Source organism: Monodon monoceros, unplaced genomic scaffold, assembly GCF_005190385.1.
Source record: "Monodon monoceros isolate NGI ecotype Baffin Bay Population unplaced genomic scaffold, NGI_Narwhal_1 Super_Scaffold_4, whole genome shotgun sequence".
NCBI classification, from domain to species: Eukaryota; Metazoa; Chordata; class Mammalia; order Artiodactyla; family Monodontidae; genus Monodon; species Monodon monoceros.
The window spans coordinates 667949-682845 of record NW_021703781.1 but is presented as its reverse complement, the minus strand read 5'-3'; the positions used below and the strand labels follow the sequence as shown (position 1 = coordinate 682845).

The 14897-nt window shown below is 43.2% G+C and overlaps 1 protein-coding gene across 2 annotated transcripts in view; it reads left to right on the top strand.

Annotated features, from left to right (window-relative positions):
* Positions 1-14897, top strand: part of NUP133 (nucleoporin 133) — a 57235-nt gene that overhangs the window by 16509 nt on the left and 25829 nt on the right. For both annotated transcript variants that reach the window (XM_029245842.1, XM_029245843.1), the window contains 6 exons: positions 2851-2998; positions 4458-4605; positions 5461-5618; positions 7029-7120; positions 11357-11520; positions 12778-12872. In XM_029245842.1, the coding sequence (XP_029101675.1) occupies positions 2851-2998; positions 4458-4605; positions 5461-5618; positions 7029-7120; positions 11357-11520; positions 12778-12872 (805 nt within the window). The remainder of the gene's footprint in view (positions 1-2850; positions 2999-4457; positions 4606-5460; positions 5619-7028; positions 7121-11356; positions 11521-12777; positions 12873-14897) is intronic.

The following is a 14897-nucleotide window of genomic DNA, read 5'->3' as shown; positions in this document are numbered from 1 at the left end:
TTTGTAATATGGCTTCTGTGGCAGAGCTCATAATGAGTGCAAATACATGACTTGTAATTTTTCAAAACGCAACTTACCAGAAGTTAAGGAGTATTTTTATGTGTTCTAGAGTAATTTAGTTTAGTAGAACAAATTCTACTTGTTTCTTGGCTTGAAGTTGTGCTGTTTAATTTTTCTCTCTTGGGCTATTGGGACTATCAGGACCCTTTATAGTTTCTGAAAACCACATATGTAAACTATCAAAGAAGTAAAAATAATAGTATATATTTAATTTCCCAAAACAGTTGCATTAGATACAGTATATCTTGTTTTCATTTAGCTTTACCAGACCTTCATAAATTTAGAACTGCTGCCAGGACACAGCCCACTGTGGGTGTAGGATGCGGGGATGCAGACGTTTCCTCATGTGTAGTTTTCAGAACGGAGACACAGGTTGAGAACAGAGAAACCTGCTTAGGACTGGCTGTGCCAAGGCAGACCCTGGGCACCTCCCCCGGTGCTGTCATGCTAACGCAGCTCGATTCTCATGGGGCCTGTGAGATGCAGCTCTCACCCTCCTTCTGGGCCCCTCCCCACCATAGCTCCAATGATGCGGTCATCGCTCTTTTGAATACTCTTGTTCCGGTGATCCGTGCACCGCATCTGGGTGGGCCTCTTCTGTTTAAGGAGCGAGTGTGTCTCCCTGATGCTTATTGCTCCTCCTCGGTCGATTGCTCCTTTTGGCCAGAGCTGCAACCTCGGCTCCTATTTGCAGTGAACAGCCTCATGAGTTCTTTTACCAGATGATTACTGACGCAAAGCTCAGGTAGCTTCATTCTGGATTTTTTGAAATCATAAATGTATTGCCCTGTATATACTCGCATAAAAATTTGTCAATTAAAAAAAAAAATTCTGTTTATTTATTTATTTATTTTGGCCGCACTGGGTCTTGGTTGCAGCACATGGGATCTTCATTGAGGCATGTGGATCTTCTGTTGCGGCACATGTGCTTCTCTCTAGTTGTAGCACGCGGGTTTTCTCTTCTCTAGTTGTGGCGCACAGGCTCCAGAGTGTGTGGGCTCTGTAGTTTGTGGCATGCAGGCTCTCTAGCTGAGGTATGTGAGCTCAGTAGTTGTGGCGCGTGGGCTTAGCTGCCCCGCGGCGTGTGGGATCTTAGTTCCCCAACCAGGGATCGAACTTGCGTCTCCTGCATTGGAAGGCGGATTCTTTACCACTGGACCACCAGCGAAGTCCCTGTCAAATTTTTACTGATTTGCAGAATTGGTTATCTTCCTGTCATCTTTGCTACCTAAAATACCTTCATGTTTTTTTAATCAGGAAGATTTTTTTTTTATAAAGATGTCAAATGAAACTGGTCCAAGCACCACTCCCTGAGGAATCCTCTGTTAGCTGTGTCTCTGGGCCTCAGGGGGCACCCATTACCCCACAGCGGTCCAGTCTTTGGAGTGACTTCAGTGTGGAGTGACATCTGGACGTGGCCGTCTCTCCCTCCCTACCTGGTACGGAGGGCAAGAGACTGCATTCTCTGCGGCCTCACTCGCTTCCTTCTTACGTGTCATCAGTAGCTCTTTAGGTCACTGCCAGTATGTTTGGATGTGGGCCAGTGTCCTTGAATTCTTCTCGGGAATTCAGGTAGAAGTGATAAGGGCTGGGGAGCTGGAGGAAGAGAACAGTGGAGAAGGGAAATGAGAGCCACGTTAGGACTGCTTGGTTTGAAGTGCATGTTGTCCAGCCACTAGCTCGGTTTATTATTTTTAGTTGTCAGTAGAGGGTGCTTGCCACCCTGTTAATATTTCTGAGACTTGAACCGAGAGTTGCTAAAAATGCTACTAAATGTTTTAGAAGGGTTGAGATTAGAGACCATTTAATTGGTTGGGGGCAACAACTTCGATAGACTTAAGGGGACCATATACACTTTAAGATGGAAAAAGGTTTGTTTTTCACATATACAGCAGCTTGAATATACAGCAGCAGTTCTATGATTGGTTATTAAAATTAAAAACAAAATGGTTTTCCTCTGTACAAAAGTAAGCTTTAAAGAACAGATTAGATCAGGGGTTAGCAACCTTTCCTGTGAAGGTTCCAAAACTGTTTTATATTTTCAGGCTTTGGGGACCATGTGGTCTTCACTGCAGCTCTTTTACTCTATCAGTGGTAGCATTAAAGCATCCATAGACAACACATAACAAGTGGCGTGGCTGCATGGCAGGAAAGCTTCATTTACAAAACCTCAACCGGGACTCAGTTTAGTCTGAGAGCTGCACTTTGCCAATCCCTGTAATTGATGATTTGTTGGTCTTTTTAAGTCAGATTTATTGAGTTATATTTTACATATAGAAAATACCTTGCACGCTTTTCAATGTATAATTTGGTGAGTTTTGACAAACGCGTAGTCATTTAACTAGAACCGCAATCAAGATACAGAACAGTTCTATCACTCCAAAATTTCCTTGTCCTCTTTTGTCAACCCCTTTCTCCACCTGCAGCTCCTGGCAACCATTGATGTATTTTCTGTCCTTATAGTATAAATGGAATCATAGGGTATAAAGCCTTTTGAGTCTGGCTTCTTTCACTTAGCATAATGCATTTGATATTCGTTCAGTGGTTTCTTCCTTTTTACTGCTGAGTAGTAGTTCACTGTATAGACTTACCAGGATTTGTTTATCTATTCAGCAGCTGAAGGATGTTGGGTTGTTTCCAGTTTTAGGCAATCATGAGTAAAGCCACTATAAGGTCCCAGTCTCTTGGACTGGGCTTGCTAGGTCATATGGGAAACGTGTGTTTAACTCTTCAAGACATTGCTGGACTGTTTGCCCAAGAGACAATAGATCTTTCTTTCTCACTAATTAGCGATGGTCTCCTGATTTTGTCAGCGGCATGGCACCTGGCAGACAAGCCCTGTCTCGTCTATTACTCGCTGGTAACAGTAGAAGATAACGGCTACCAAATGTCAGATGCAGTGACTGTGGAAGTCACTCAGTATAACCCACCTTTTCAGGTAAGGTTTACATCTGTAAGTTAAAGTACAAAGTGACAGTAACATGCTGAGTTCTTTTCCTAACCATTGCAGGGTCAGATTCTTTGAGAAATTCATCTGCAGAGCTTGGAAGTACATTTTATTTTATTTTTTAAAATCTCTTTATTGCTTTATTGTTATTATTTTTGGCAGCTTGCGGAATTTTAGTTCCCCGACCAGAGATTGAACTTGGGCCCTTGGCAGAGAAAGTGCAGAGTCCTAACCACTGAACTGCCAAGGAGTTCCTGGAAATACATTTTAAATAGCTAGTTTTTAGGCATTGCATTCTGTTTGCCATCTCATACTCAGTCCTTTGTTCAGCCTTAGCTAAAGAGAAGTGAGAGTGGGAGCCCCTCACAGCGAGGAGCGTGCCTCTCCTGCCATAGCTCTGTGAAGGGGTCTTCATTTCAGTATTGCTGAGAAGGAAAACATTGATGATGAACTGCAGAGTGAAAAATAAGGAAGAAACCTGACATGAACTGGGCTTTGGTTTTGAGCCCTATATACTACAGAAAAATCCCATTTTTCCTCAGAGTAGGATTATATTTGTAGGTAACCACATTATATACTTGTCAAATTTCATGTGAACGATTAAAAGGCAAGCTCTCTAATTTTAAGCTTCTTAATAGCAATCGAACATTGTTGAATAAGTATGATGTTTTTGAGGAAAGGCCTTAACTGCTGTAAATTCATTTCATTTAATCTTGTATAGTATCTAATTCTGTTGAACTCTCACCCTTAATATGATTTGTGTAGCTGAGTGCTGTAAGGAAATCTCTTAGTTTGGTCTTTTATTTCAAACAGAAATAAACCTTATGTGTTCTGATTATACAAGAAAAATATGCTCAGTGTTAAAATTTTTCAGACAGTGGGAAAGGGTATAAAGAAGACAATTTGAGAATAAAAAAATTCCATGTTTATGTTATGTTTGTAAAATTCTTTTAATAAACGGAATATCCTTTTTAGCTTTCGCTAATTTTATGATTTAATTAGGTCTTATTTCTATTTTTAATTTCATATATGATCAAATTAACTCAGTTTTCTTGTGCTTGATATCTGGACAGTGAAGAAAAAGACAGTATTTATCAGGGGTCGTTTATAAATAAATTTGTCAATTCTAAAATAAATAATGAACTAATCCTTTTATTTTCTTCCTCACATTTGTTACAGGCGGTTAGTTAAAATCTTATCACCATGGAAACGTTTTCAAACTTTGCTAATTATTTGCAACTCAGCAAATGGTCTCTCTAATTGATGTTTACAAACTTATTCTGTCATGTTTTGTAAATCATCTGATGGATAGTGTTTAGGTTTTTACAAGGATAATCAACAAATTATTTTATCATTTTTATGAGCGTACAAAAGTGTGAATTACAAAATCATACAAACAAGTATTTTTGTTTCAATTCTGATTAAATGTAATCTTAAATTTAATTTTCAGTCTGAAGACTTGATTATATGTCAGTTGATGGTCCCAAACTTTTCAAACCAGACTGCCTATCTGTATACTGAAAGTGCTGTCTACGTGTGCTCCACAGGAACTGGGAAGTTTTCTCTTCCTCGGGAGAAAATCGTCTTCAATACACAAGGTAGGGTAGTGGTTTTAGAAAACAGGATTAGGGAACTCGTTAGTCATTCTGAGCAGTTTTTGTTCTCTTTCCATAAACTTTGCTTCAAGCATGGTGCCTGTGACATTCAATCCCATGCCTACAGTAGCTGAAAAACTGGAAGGGTGGTAGAGTTCCCAAACTGATACATTTATGGGCAAAAAATAGTAACGTTTTTCCCAGAAGAGGCCAAGAAGAAAAGAACTGATGCTAACAGAAGTAATTGCTTGTTCCTGGTCAGTAAGAGTGACTTATTCTGAGCTGATGTTCTTTAAATGTTTGTCCAGACCCCTGGGTAAGAAGAATCCCAGGTGCTGGACTCATGCAAGGGGACTGGAATTGGGGGGGAGGTGTGGGTGATGGGGGGAGCCAGCCAGGTGTGAAAAACACCAAGCAGACAGTCTCATTAGGGTCTTTATCTTAAGGGGCAAAGGGCAAAATCCATGTGAGGCAGCAGGATGGAACCTCAATTCTCTAGTCCCAGCACCAGAGCCTTGACTGGGTGAGTGGGATGCTGTTAAGACTACAAGAGAGCTTAAACCTTTTCCTTCCGCACTGGCTTACTCAGTAAGTCAAGGTAGGGCTGGCAAGCTGTACTCTGAGTCTTGCAGAAGGGGTGATTTTCTCGTTTGGTGCTCTGTACCCACTACTCTTGCAAGGCACAGTGAAGGACACAGCCTACCACTCCAGATAGCGGGGAGCCTTGACTTTTGACGCGGGATTACAGAGTAGGAGTAACACGGCAAAGGATATCACCAGGATTTTCTGCTGGGAGGTGGATTTAGGAAAGTACTTTTTGGTTATGTCTATCTGATCGTGTATTTTTCTTTCTCTTAGGAGATAGTATTTTAGGAGCTGGTTCCTGTGGGGGCGTTCCTGTCCTTTTTTCCAGAAACAGTGGATTGGTGTCGATTACTTCAAGGGAAAATGTGTCCGTATTGGCAGAAGACCTTGAAGATTCCCTGGCATCTTCAGTTGCTGGACCAGGCAATGAAGTAACGTGGTTCCATAAGATTTTTTTTTTCTTTAAAGTATAGTTGATTTAAAGTGTAGCTGATTTGCGAAGGATTTAACGATTTTTATCAGGGTGTTTCCCACAAATGTTTAAAAGTCAGACACTTTTAAAAGAGTTGTGATGAAGACATTAGTTCTTTTATCTCTCTCATCTTTTTTGTCCTCTTATTCAGAAGCGACTACTTGTAAGTCCTTCAGCTGTTTTTTTTTGGCGTTTGCCTCCACATTTCTAAGTAATATGCGTGTATTGCTGTCTCTCATTCACTGATTCTCGTCATCTGCAGATCTCCTGTTGGAGGATGAGGACTTGGGTAACCTGCATTCCTCTCTGCCTTCATCACCCCAGTGTACATTTTTTCCATTATAAGGGCTATGTGAATGTTGTTTATAGTCCAGAGTGAAGCAGTGTGCTGATTCCATTTCCTTTAGTGTACAACTTTGTGTGATTCTTGGAGTGGACTAATTTCATATTTGCTTACTTTTCTTTGATATATGGCTTAATCTTCCCACACCCTCCAGCAGCTGCGTAGGCGCCTTTCCGTAAAGCTTTGCCCAGGGTCACGTCTCTAGAGAAGCCCCTTGCCTGCTGTCTGCCTGGAACTTCCCTATTTCTTGTCCTCAGGGCCTGTCCCCGCACTGCACGGGTTTGCCTGGCCTCCTCCCTGCTCTGTCACTTGCTGCTCCTCCCTTCTGGTTTCCATCTTTGTGTGTTGCAGTTGGAACCGCAGATGTGTGGTGGTTGTGTTTCTTTTTCTTCTGGGATGATTTTTGAGGGGAGAGTGGGGGAAAAAAACATCATTTTTTTTTCCTGTCATCTTGAATTCTGAAATACCCTGATCCGTAAAAAAGATTTTTATCATTCTTTTACAGGAGGCTAAAAATTAACACTGTTTGGGGTAATTTCCATTTGAATAGTATGTAAAATATATAGACTGTGTAATTCAAAATGAAAATGATTTGATACAGGTTCAACAGAAAGTAACTTTTCTTTTTTTTACGTTTTTTCTTTTGTAATCATGTGGTTTTCATAATACTGCTGTATGTTAAGATTGAAATCAACCATTATGCTTAGAAATACACTTTGTGATGAGTTGTATAAGGGTAAGCCTATAAGAAGGTTGTGTTGTGATGAAATCTGCAAATGATTTTACTCACAATATAATTCCTGAATTATATATACATTTTCTATAGGACTTTAGTTGATCATTTGGTGTGTTTTATCTTGTTTCAATAAATGTCTTAAGTATCAATATATAAACCATTGGTATAGAGAGTACGGCAAACAGCTGTGTGTCTGTACTGTTGCTCTCATAGGTGGGTCCAGTGTTTAGTCCAATAACTAAGAATATTCTTATACCTTCACCTCTAAATTATAGTTTGTTATTTTACAGAGTGTGGTTTTTGACACCTCTACCAAGAATGAAACTATTGCCCGGGAAGATAAAACCAAATTGCTAAAAGCTGCTTTTCTGCAATACTGCAGGTATGACAAGTCTTTAAAATTACTGCCCTTTTGATGTTTGAGGACACATGTTACTGACATATGCTGCTTATTTGTTGACTAGTGGGAACGAGTTGGAGGAGTGAAGCCATCCAGGAGAAGATGTTTTTCTGAGCTTTAGCACTTTAACAAACTCTTGTTCTGAACTTGGTAGCCGCGGGAGGGTTCCAGCTAGGCTGGGAGAAACCTGGTGTAACACAGCCTCTCCACTCGATGGAAACAATGTCCCACTAGAAATGGTGGTCATGAAGGCAGCTTGCAAGCATGCTTTATGTATAATGTGAAGGCAGTGAAGTTGCATACAAAGGGTTATCATCGCTGTTGTAAAGGAATTAGTCTTGGCCTGTTGGTTGAGTTCTGCTGTGTAGAAATCACCATAGAACTCAGTGGCTTATTTAATACAGCTTCTGGCCCTGCGTCTGGCTGTTTGGGGCTGTGCTGGGGTGGCAGTTTTCCTCGTCCTGCCTGGGCTCGCGCATGGTCTGTGGTCAGCAGCCAGCTGTCTGGTTACACTTGCTCCCATCTGGGGACCCTGGCTGGTCAGCTCTGTCTGCCTCATGCGGCATCTCTTCCTCTAGCAGGCTACCCTGGCCTGCTCACAAACCTCAGGGCTCTGGAAGTGGAAGAGAGGAAGCCTCGCTGCACAAGTGCTCTTCGAGTTTCTGCTTGGTCACATTTGCTAATATCCCGTTGGCCCCAGCGAGTCCCGGGGTGAGGCCCCGTGGAAGGCTGCTCGCAGGAGGGTGTGCGCGGGGTGGAGGAAACAACTGCACTCGCTCTGTCGCACTTGCTGACCCTATACAGTCATTTCAGTTTGTCCTGCACACACGTTCTGCATGTTCTGTATCTGGTACCTTCCATTTATATTGGAATGAATGCTCGGGAAAATTGTGATCCAGCCCTTGCTCTGTCCCGATTAACTGTGTGAGACTTTGGACAGATTGCTTAATGTCTCTGGAATTGGAGTTTAGCAGATCTTTGTTTTGAAGAAATAGTCAGACTTTACTGCCTCCATTTTTGCCGCTCTCAGCTCACAGTCCCGTAATTCCACTCCTAGTGGCGTCTGGTGCGTGGAGGCTCCCTCTCACAGAAGGGACACACTTGAGACTTTGCAGTGCATTTACAGTTTGAAAATTCTGTGCCATCATACTGATGGTCTACTGAGCTTAATTTCCTGTCCAGAAGAGGGCACCAGTGTTTTGTTTCTGTTTTTAAATAGTATTCTTTTAAGTCTTGTTCTGTTGCATGGTGTTCAGTCTGACTGCCAAGATTTGGATTAATACTCTGATTTTATCTTGTATAAATTTATCTTTTAATTAACAGTTCTGTCAGACTTGTGGCATCTCAACATTTAAATGGTAATGGAGTCACTGTACTAGTTTCCTGTGCCTGCTGTAGTGAATTGCCACAAACTGGGTGGCTTAAAACAATAGAAATTTATTCTGTCACAGTTCTGGAGGCCAGACGTCCAAGAGAACGGTGGGAGCAGGGCCGTGTACCCTCTGAAGGCTCTGGGGAAGGGTGTTCGCTAGCCTCTCCCTTAGCTCCTGGTGATGGCGGGCAGTTGTTGGCTTTCCTTGGCCACATACGCATCGCTCCAGCTGTCTGTATTGGCATATGGCCTTCTTCCCTGTGCATCTGTCTTCACGTGTCCTGATGATGACGCCAGTCATTGGGTTTAGGGCCCACCCTAATCCAGTATGACCTCAGCGTGAACTTAGCTGGTCGTATCTTCGAAAACCTTCTGTCCAGATAAGATCACGTGCTGAGGTTCTGGGTGGACTTGGATTTGGGGGAACATTATTCAACCCAGTATAGTCATTTCTAAATGTTTTACTGGGGAAGATGATTAAGTACGAAAAGGGGTCCCTGACCTCAAGTGCTCAGAGCGTAGTAACCTTAGGACCGGTGTTATTGGACTTCTGACACAACTGTGTTATCCTGTTTAGCATAAAGTACCATGAGGTTAACAAGAAGTCATTTCTGGGGTGGTATCAGCCAGTGGTCTAAAAAAATTAGCCTCTTCACAAATGGGATCATGGAACCTTTAAAGCAGCATTTCTCAGCCTTCTCACTACGGACATTTGAGGCCAGATGGTCTTTGTTGTGGGGCCGTCCTGTGCACTGTAGGGTGTTTAGCACCATCTCTGGCCTCTTCCCATTTGATGCCAGTAGCATCCTTCCCCCCAACCCGTGACAACCAGAATTATTTTCAGGGGGTCAAAGCTGGTGGATAGAACTCTAAACTATTATCCATTCAGTTTTTTGCTAAGGTAATATTACTATTTTTATAGCATGGTTTCTTTGAAATTAATTTTTATATTATTTTGATTTTCATTTTACTTAATATAAATATAAAATCTTTTGTTCGTGAGAGTTTTAAGGAACTTAGTCTTTTGATTAAAATAGTTCATTATTGAGTGATCATGCTATGGTCCACTTTGCATTCCCATGACCTCTAGCATAACTAGGTTTCCGGCTTCAACCTTGCCTTTAACACTTCGCGGCAGTTTTTCTGTGTTTCTCTGGTCAGCTCTGTCTCCTCTTCTGCAGAGACCATTTCAACCCTTTCCTCGCCTCGCTACCTTGCCATTTCTCTGCCCCTTTCCCCCCCAAGCAGCTGACTCAGGCTCCTGTTGCACAGAGACAGTAGAAGCCATCAGAGGACAACTCCCTGTACTTAGCGCCCACAAACTTACCTGCATCCCGACTCCTCTTCCCTTTCCCTCCCTGGGGAGTAGGAAGAGGTGTTCTTCTTCCTAAGGCCAGTCTCTCTGTTCTGAGTGCCATTGTGTCCTGTTTCCCTTGAGACTGTACTCTCTCAGTTACTCCCCTTCTACATCTTTGACCTTGTGCTGGCCTCTTCTCATCAGCTGTTAATCATATTTAATCTGCCATTTAAAAAAGACCAGTCTGTCCCCCTTTGAGCTAGCACCTCTTCTGTGTGTTCCTGTTTACAGCTAAACTGCCTGAGACGGCGTCTCCAGTTGTTATCGTCTTCCATATTTTTCTCTTTCTACTCCCTGCGCCATCTTTCCTCCTTCCTTGGCTTCATTTGCTGAAGGAGCACAGCCCTACCTTGCTCTGGGCCATTACATACAAATGAAGAATGTTCAGAAGCAGTTGTGTGTTCCACAGGAACCTAGTTGTAACACATGTGAAACTGTGCTTGTCTTCTCCAGAGCTTATTCCTTCTTTCCTAGCCCCTGTTCCAGTGGCAGGTCCTAGCAGCCACAGTCAGTTGTTCAGTCATCCTTATGCATCAGAGCCAGCCGATGGCCAGAGTTTCCCTCCTGTGTCTCTTTCTCAAAGCTGTCTGCCTGTCTCCTAGCTGCTGCAGCTGCTGCTGGTGGAAACTCCCGTCCTCTCTTGCCTGGATAGATTTCTGCAGTAACTTCCTCACTGGATTTTTCTCCCTCCTGTCTGATCCCTCATCTCCATAGCGTAGTTAGAATGATCTTTTAAAAATTGCAACAGATTGCAACATTTCCTTCTAAGCTCAAACTCCGTCACATGCTTTACGAGACCTTCTGTGCTCTGTCCTTTGTTTCTAAGAGGTCTGCCTTGGACCCTTCTTCCCTCTCTCCTCACTGGATGATCTTCTCTCCCCCAGGGCTTCCGTTCTCTGCTGGGATGCAGGCGTACTTCTTAGAGGTGTGCCTTGTGCTCTCTCTGCCGCTGTGTGCCCCTCCCACACTCACCCCCACCTCCCTGCACCTCTTCCTCCAGGAAGTGTTCCCTGCCTGTCGGGGGTTTTGGTTTTCCCTCTGTGTGCTATGTGGCCTCTGTTCTTTCCCTGCCTAGTGTGTGTGTGTAACTGCTTCTTTAATTATCTGACTCCTCATGCCACTGTATACTTTGTGAAGTCTTAGGACTGTGTTCTGATGTTTTGTTTATTGTTCTGTCTCCAGAGCCTGCATATTATCAGTGTTCAACACATATTTGTTGAGTTAATGAATGCATAATTGTCTCCCTTTTAAATAAATGTTATTAGAAGTAATAAACTTTGGGCTAACATATGGGACTTTTAATTTCACAATTAACTTTTTCATGATGAGTTTAATACTTTCACTTTTTAAAAAAAATTTTTTATTGGGGTATAATTGCTTTACAATGGTGTGTTAGTTTCTGCTTTGTAACAAAGTGAATCAGCTATACATATACATATATCCCCGTATCTCCTAATACTTTTACTTTTGTTTTCTGATTTTATTTCAGAAAAGATTTAGGTCATGCTCAAATGATAGTCGATGAGCTGTTTTCCTCTCACTCTGATTCGGATTCCAGTTGTGAACTAGACAGAGCTGTTACCCAAATCAGCGTGGACCTGGTGGACGACTACCCTGCTTCTGATCCACGGTGGGCTGAGTCTGTCCCCGAGGGTAAGAGCATCCTAATGTTAATGTTATGGAGAAGAACATTCTGGTTCTTTTGTTCAAGCGTTTCTCAGTGCATATTTTTTATTTTCTGAAACAATTTAGTATTAATTCAGTATTTTATAAAAGTTGTAACTTTCCTTATAGTAGATTTTTTTTTTTTTTTGCGGTACGCGGGCCTCTCACTGTTGTGGCCTCACCTGTTGCGGAGCATAGGCTCCGGACGCGCAGGCTCAGCGGCCATGGCTCACGGGCCCAGCTGCTCCGCGGCATGTGGGATCTTCCTGGACTGGGGCACGAACCCATGTCCCCTGCATCAGCAGGTGGACTCTCAACCACTGTGCCACCAGGGAAGCCCATAGTAGATTTTTAAAAGGGCTCAGAACAGGGAGCTCCTGGATGGTCTTAGTGGTTAGGATTCGGAGCTTTCACTGCCATGGCCCGGGTTTAGTCCCTGGTCGGGGAACAGAGATCCCGCAAGCTGTGTGTCATGGCCAAAATAAGAAAAAGAGAAAAAAACACCTCATCTATTTTACATACATACATGCATACATACATAAAGGGCTCAGAACAGGTCTACATAGTAGAATAGAAACTGAGGAAACATTGGAGCAAATCCTACATGTTCTGTCTGAACAGATTAATCAGCCCTACTTAGCTTTCTCAGCATGTTATTTCTAAAAGGAAATTGGTGGCATAGGTAGGCATTTGACACTTGCCCCAAATTAAATGATAATTTTAGCATAAGTTACTGAATTTGGCTAATGGAAATTACGTGCTTCTCTAAGAGCAGCAGTGGTCAGATCTCAGCCTGTAGAAGTGGGCATGTGTCCTCCTGTTCGGCCTGGGTGACTGTCCCTCCATGCAGCATCGGGGTGCTCAGGGGTCCCCAAGGACCATGCAACTGTCACAAACATCCTTTCAATCCCTAATTTCCTGCCTAGCAAGCAATTCTCATTAGAGTCTTAGGAAGAAAACATCAGTGCTCACCTTCTTTCTTTGACTGTTTTGAGCTGTCAAGCTTAGAATGATACAAGTGATTAAACTAATAATAACATATTTGTGTTTTGAATAAATACGGTATGAATTGTATCAAACCCCCAAAAGTTTCGTCTAAATTTTTAACCTCTTGGGTAATGTAATTAATAATTGCATTGAAAGGTTAGTACTTTCCTTTTGTATAGATTTTTCTCAACTTTTAATAGCAGTACTTTCTGTCAAGCCAGTGTATTATGTTTTTGTCTTGTTATTGTGTTTCACCAGAAGCACCTGGGTTCAGCAATACATCTTTGATTATTCTCCACCAACTCGAAGACAAGATGAAAGCCCATTCTTTCCTTATGGACTTCATTCACCAAGTAGGCAACCCAGTCGCTGTGAACAGGGATGGCCGGACACCTGGCTTTACTGTGCCCTTTGTGGCTCTCTCCAGGACAGTGGGAGACCCTTTCTCACTAATTCTGAGGTGTTTCATTGGGTGGGACATGACTAGTGTTGTCCATTTTCTTTGCTGACTTAAGTAAATAATTCCAGGGCTGTGTGGAGGCCTGTTACTACAAGAAGCAAAGCTGCATTGAAAATAGGATAAAAAGAAGAAAAATAGTGTATTTCAGCAGAAATGTTATTTCAGCTTTTCTTGTTACATCCTATGATACCCTGCTTTTCATTCGGATTTCCTGTGTGCTTTTATATAAAACTTAGGTTTTCCCGAGTTGATTTTGTATTATTAGAAAGACAGTGAAGAATCTGAAGGCGGTGACAGGTTTTTCTATGTGGATGTTTAATTTCGAGGTGCCATTAGCATCAAATACTCATATAAAGTATTCTTTTTTTTTAAGGGGTAAGGGAATTCCCATTTATATTGAGCCTAATAATAGAAAATGTTTTTGCTGCTAGACAGAGTTGTTACACAAAATCACCCATCCTTACCTTGTTGATCAGTTGTGGCTCCCAGGCATAATCCAAAAGAATTAATTTAAATCCATTTTTGCACACTTTCTCCCAGAATCAGTATGCCTCCCTGTTAAAGAGACTGAAGTCAGTGCCACCTAATAGAACCTTCTGTGGTGATGGGACTGCCCTGTGGCTGTGCCGCCCAGCCTGGCAGCCTCAGTCCTGTGTGGCTGCTGAACACTTGAAATTGCTGCTGCAGCTGAGGAACTGAAGTTTTCTAAATTTAAATTTAATTAACTTAAAGTCACCACTTTGCTGGATAGTGGCTACCTTATTGGACAGTGTGGTTCTAGAGGATTCCAGAAATACCTTGGTTTCTAATACCTCACTCTGCTTCAGTTTTTTATTTTTTTGCGGTACGCGGGCCTCTCACTGTTGTGGCCTCTCCCGTTGCGGAGCACAGGCTCCGGAAGCGCAGGCTCAGTGGCCATAGCTCACGGGCCCAGCCGCTCCGCGGCATGTGGGACCTTCCCGGACCAGGGCACGAACCCGCGTCCCCTGCATCGGCAGGCGGACTCTCAACCACTGCGCCACCAGGGAAGCCCTCTGCTTCAGTTTTAATGCACAGTCTGGCTCCAGTCTGCTCTTACTGTCTGGGCAAGAGAACTTTATTTGTTCATTGACAAATAAAGTGTTTTAGGTGGGCTGCAGATCAATGGGGAAAAAACATGTTTTCTTCTGATGTAATTGTCAGTTGTTATCAGTTAACTCTTAATACATAACAAATACCCCCAGATGTGGTGGGTTAAAACAACTGTGGGTTAGCAGGGCGGTTCTTTGCTGATTTCCCCTGGGCCCTCTCCTTGAGCTGCATTTGGGGTGGGCTGAGCTGGCAAGTCCCCAGGTGTCTCTCGTCAGACTGGCAGTCGGTGCCACCGTCCGCTGGGGCCTCCTGGTTCTCCCCCCACTTAGTCTTATCCTCCTCTAGGCTGGACTGGCCTCCTGTGGTCTCCAGGCGGCGCTTCAAGGGGATGAACTTAGAAGCTGTAGGCTTCAGACGTCACATATTATCACTTCCACCAAAGCGACGTTGGTCGAAGCAAGTCACAAGGCCAGGCCAGATAAAAGGGATTGGGAACTTGATTGTGCCTCTTGATGGGAGGAGTGGCAAGGTCACGTTGCAGAAGGGTGTGCAGAAGGCTGGGGTGGGAGGAGTCCGTGGCCCTCACATGCCACACTGCGGGGATGCTAAGTTATCGGGAGGGGCGGGGTACGAAGGGGGGGGAGCCATGGGTCTGGAGCTGTTGTGGCATCTCTTGGTACAGCCTCCCTGGGCCTCAGACCCTCGTGGAGTCACACAGCTGTTGGCAGCGGCATCCGTTGCAAGGGAATGTCTAGCCAGATCTAAAAATCCCAGTCTGCCTGTGCCTTTATATTTCCTTTAATATTTAGAGCTCATTTCATTGAAAGATTTACATTAATAATCAGGA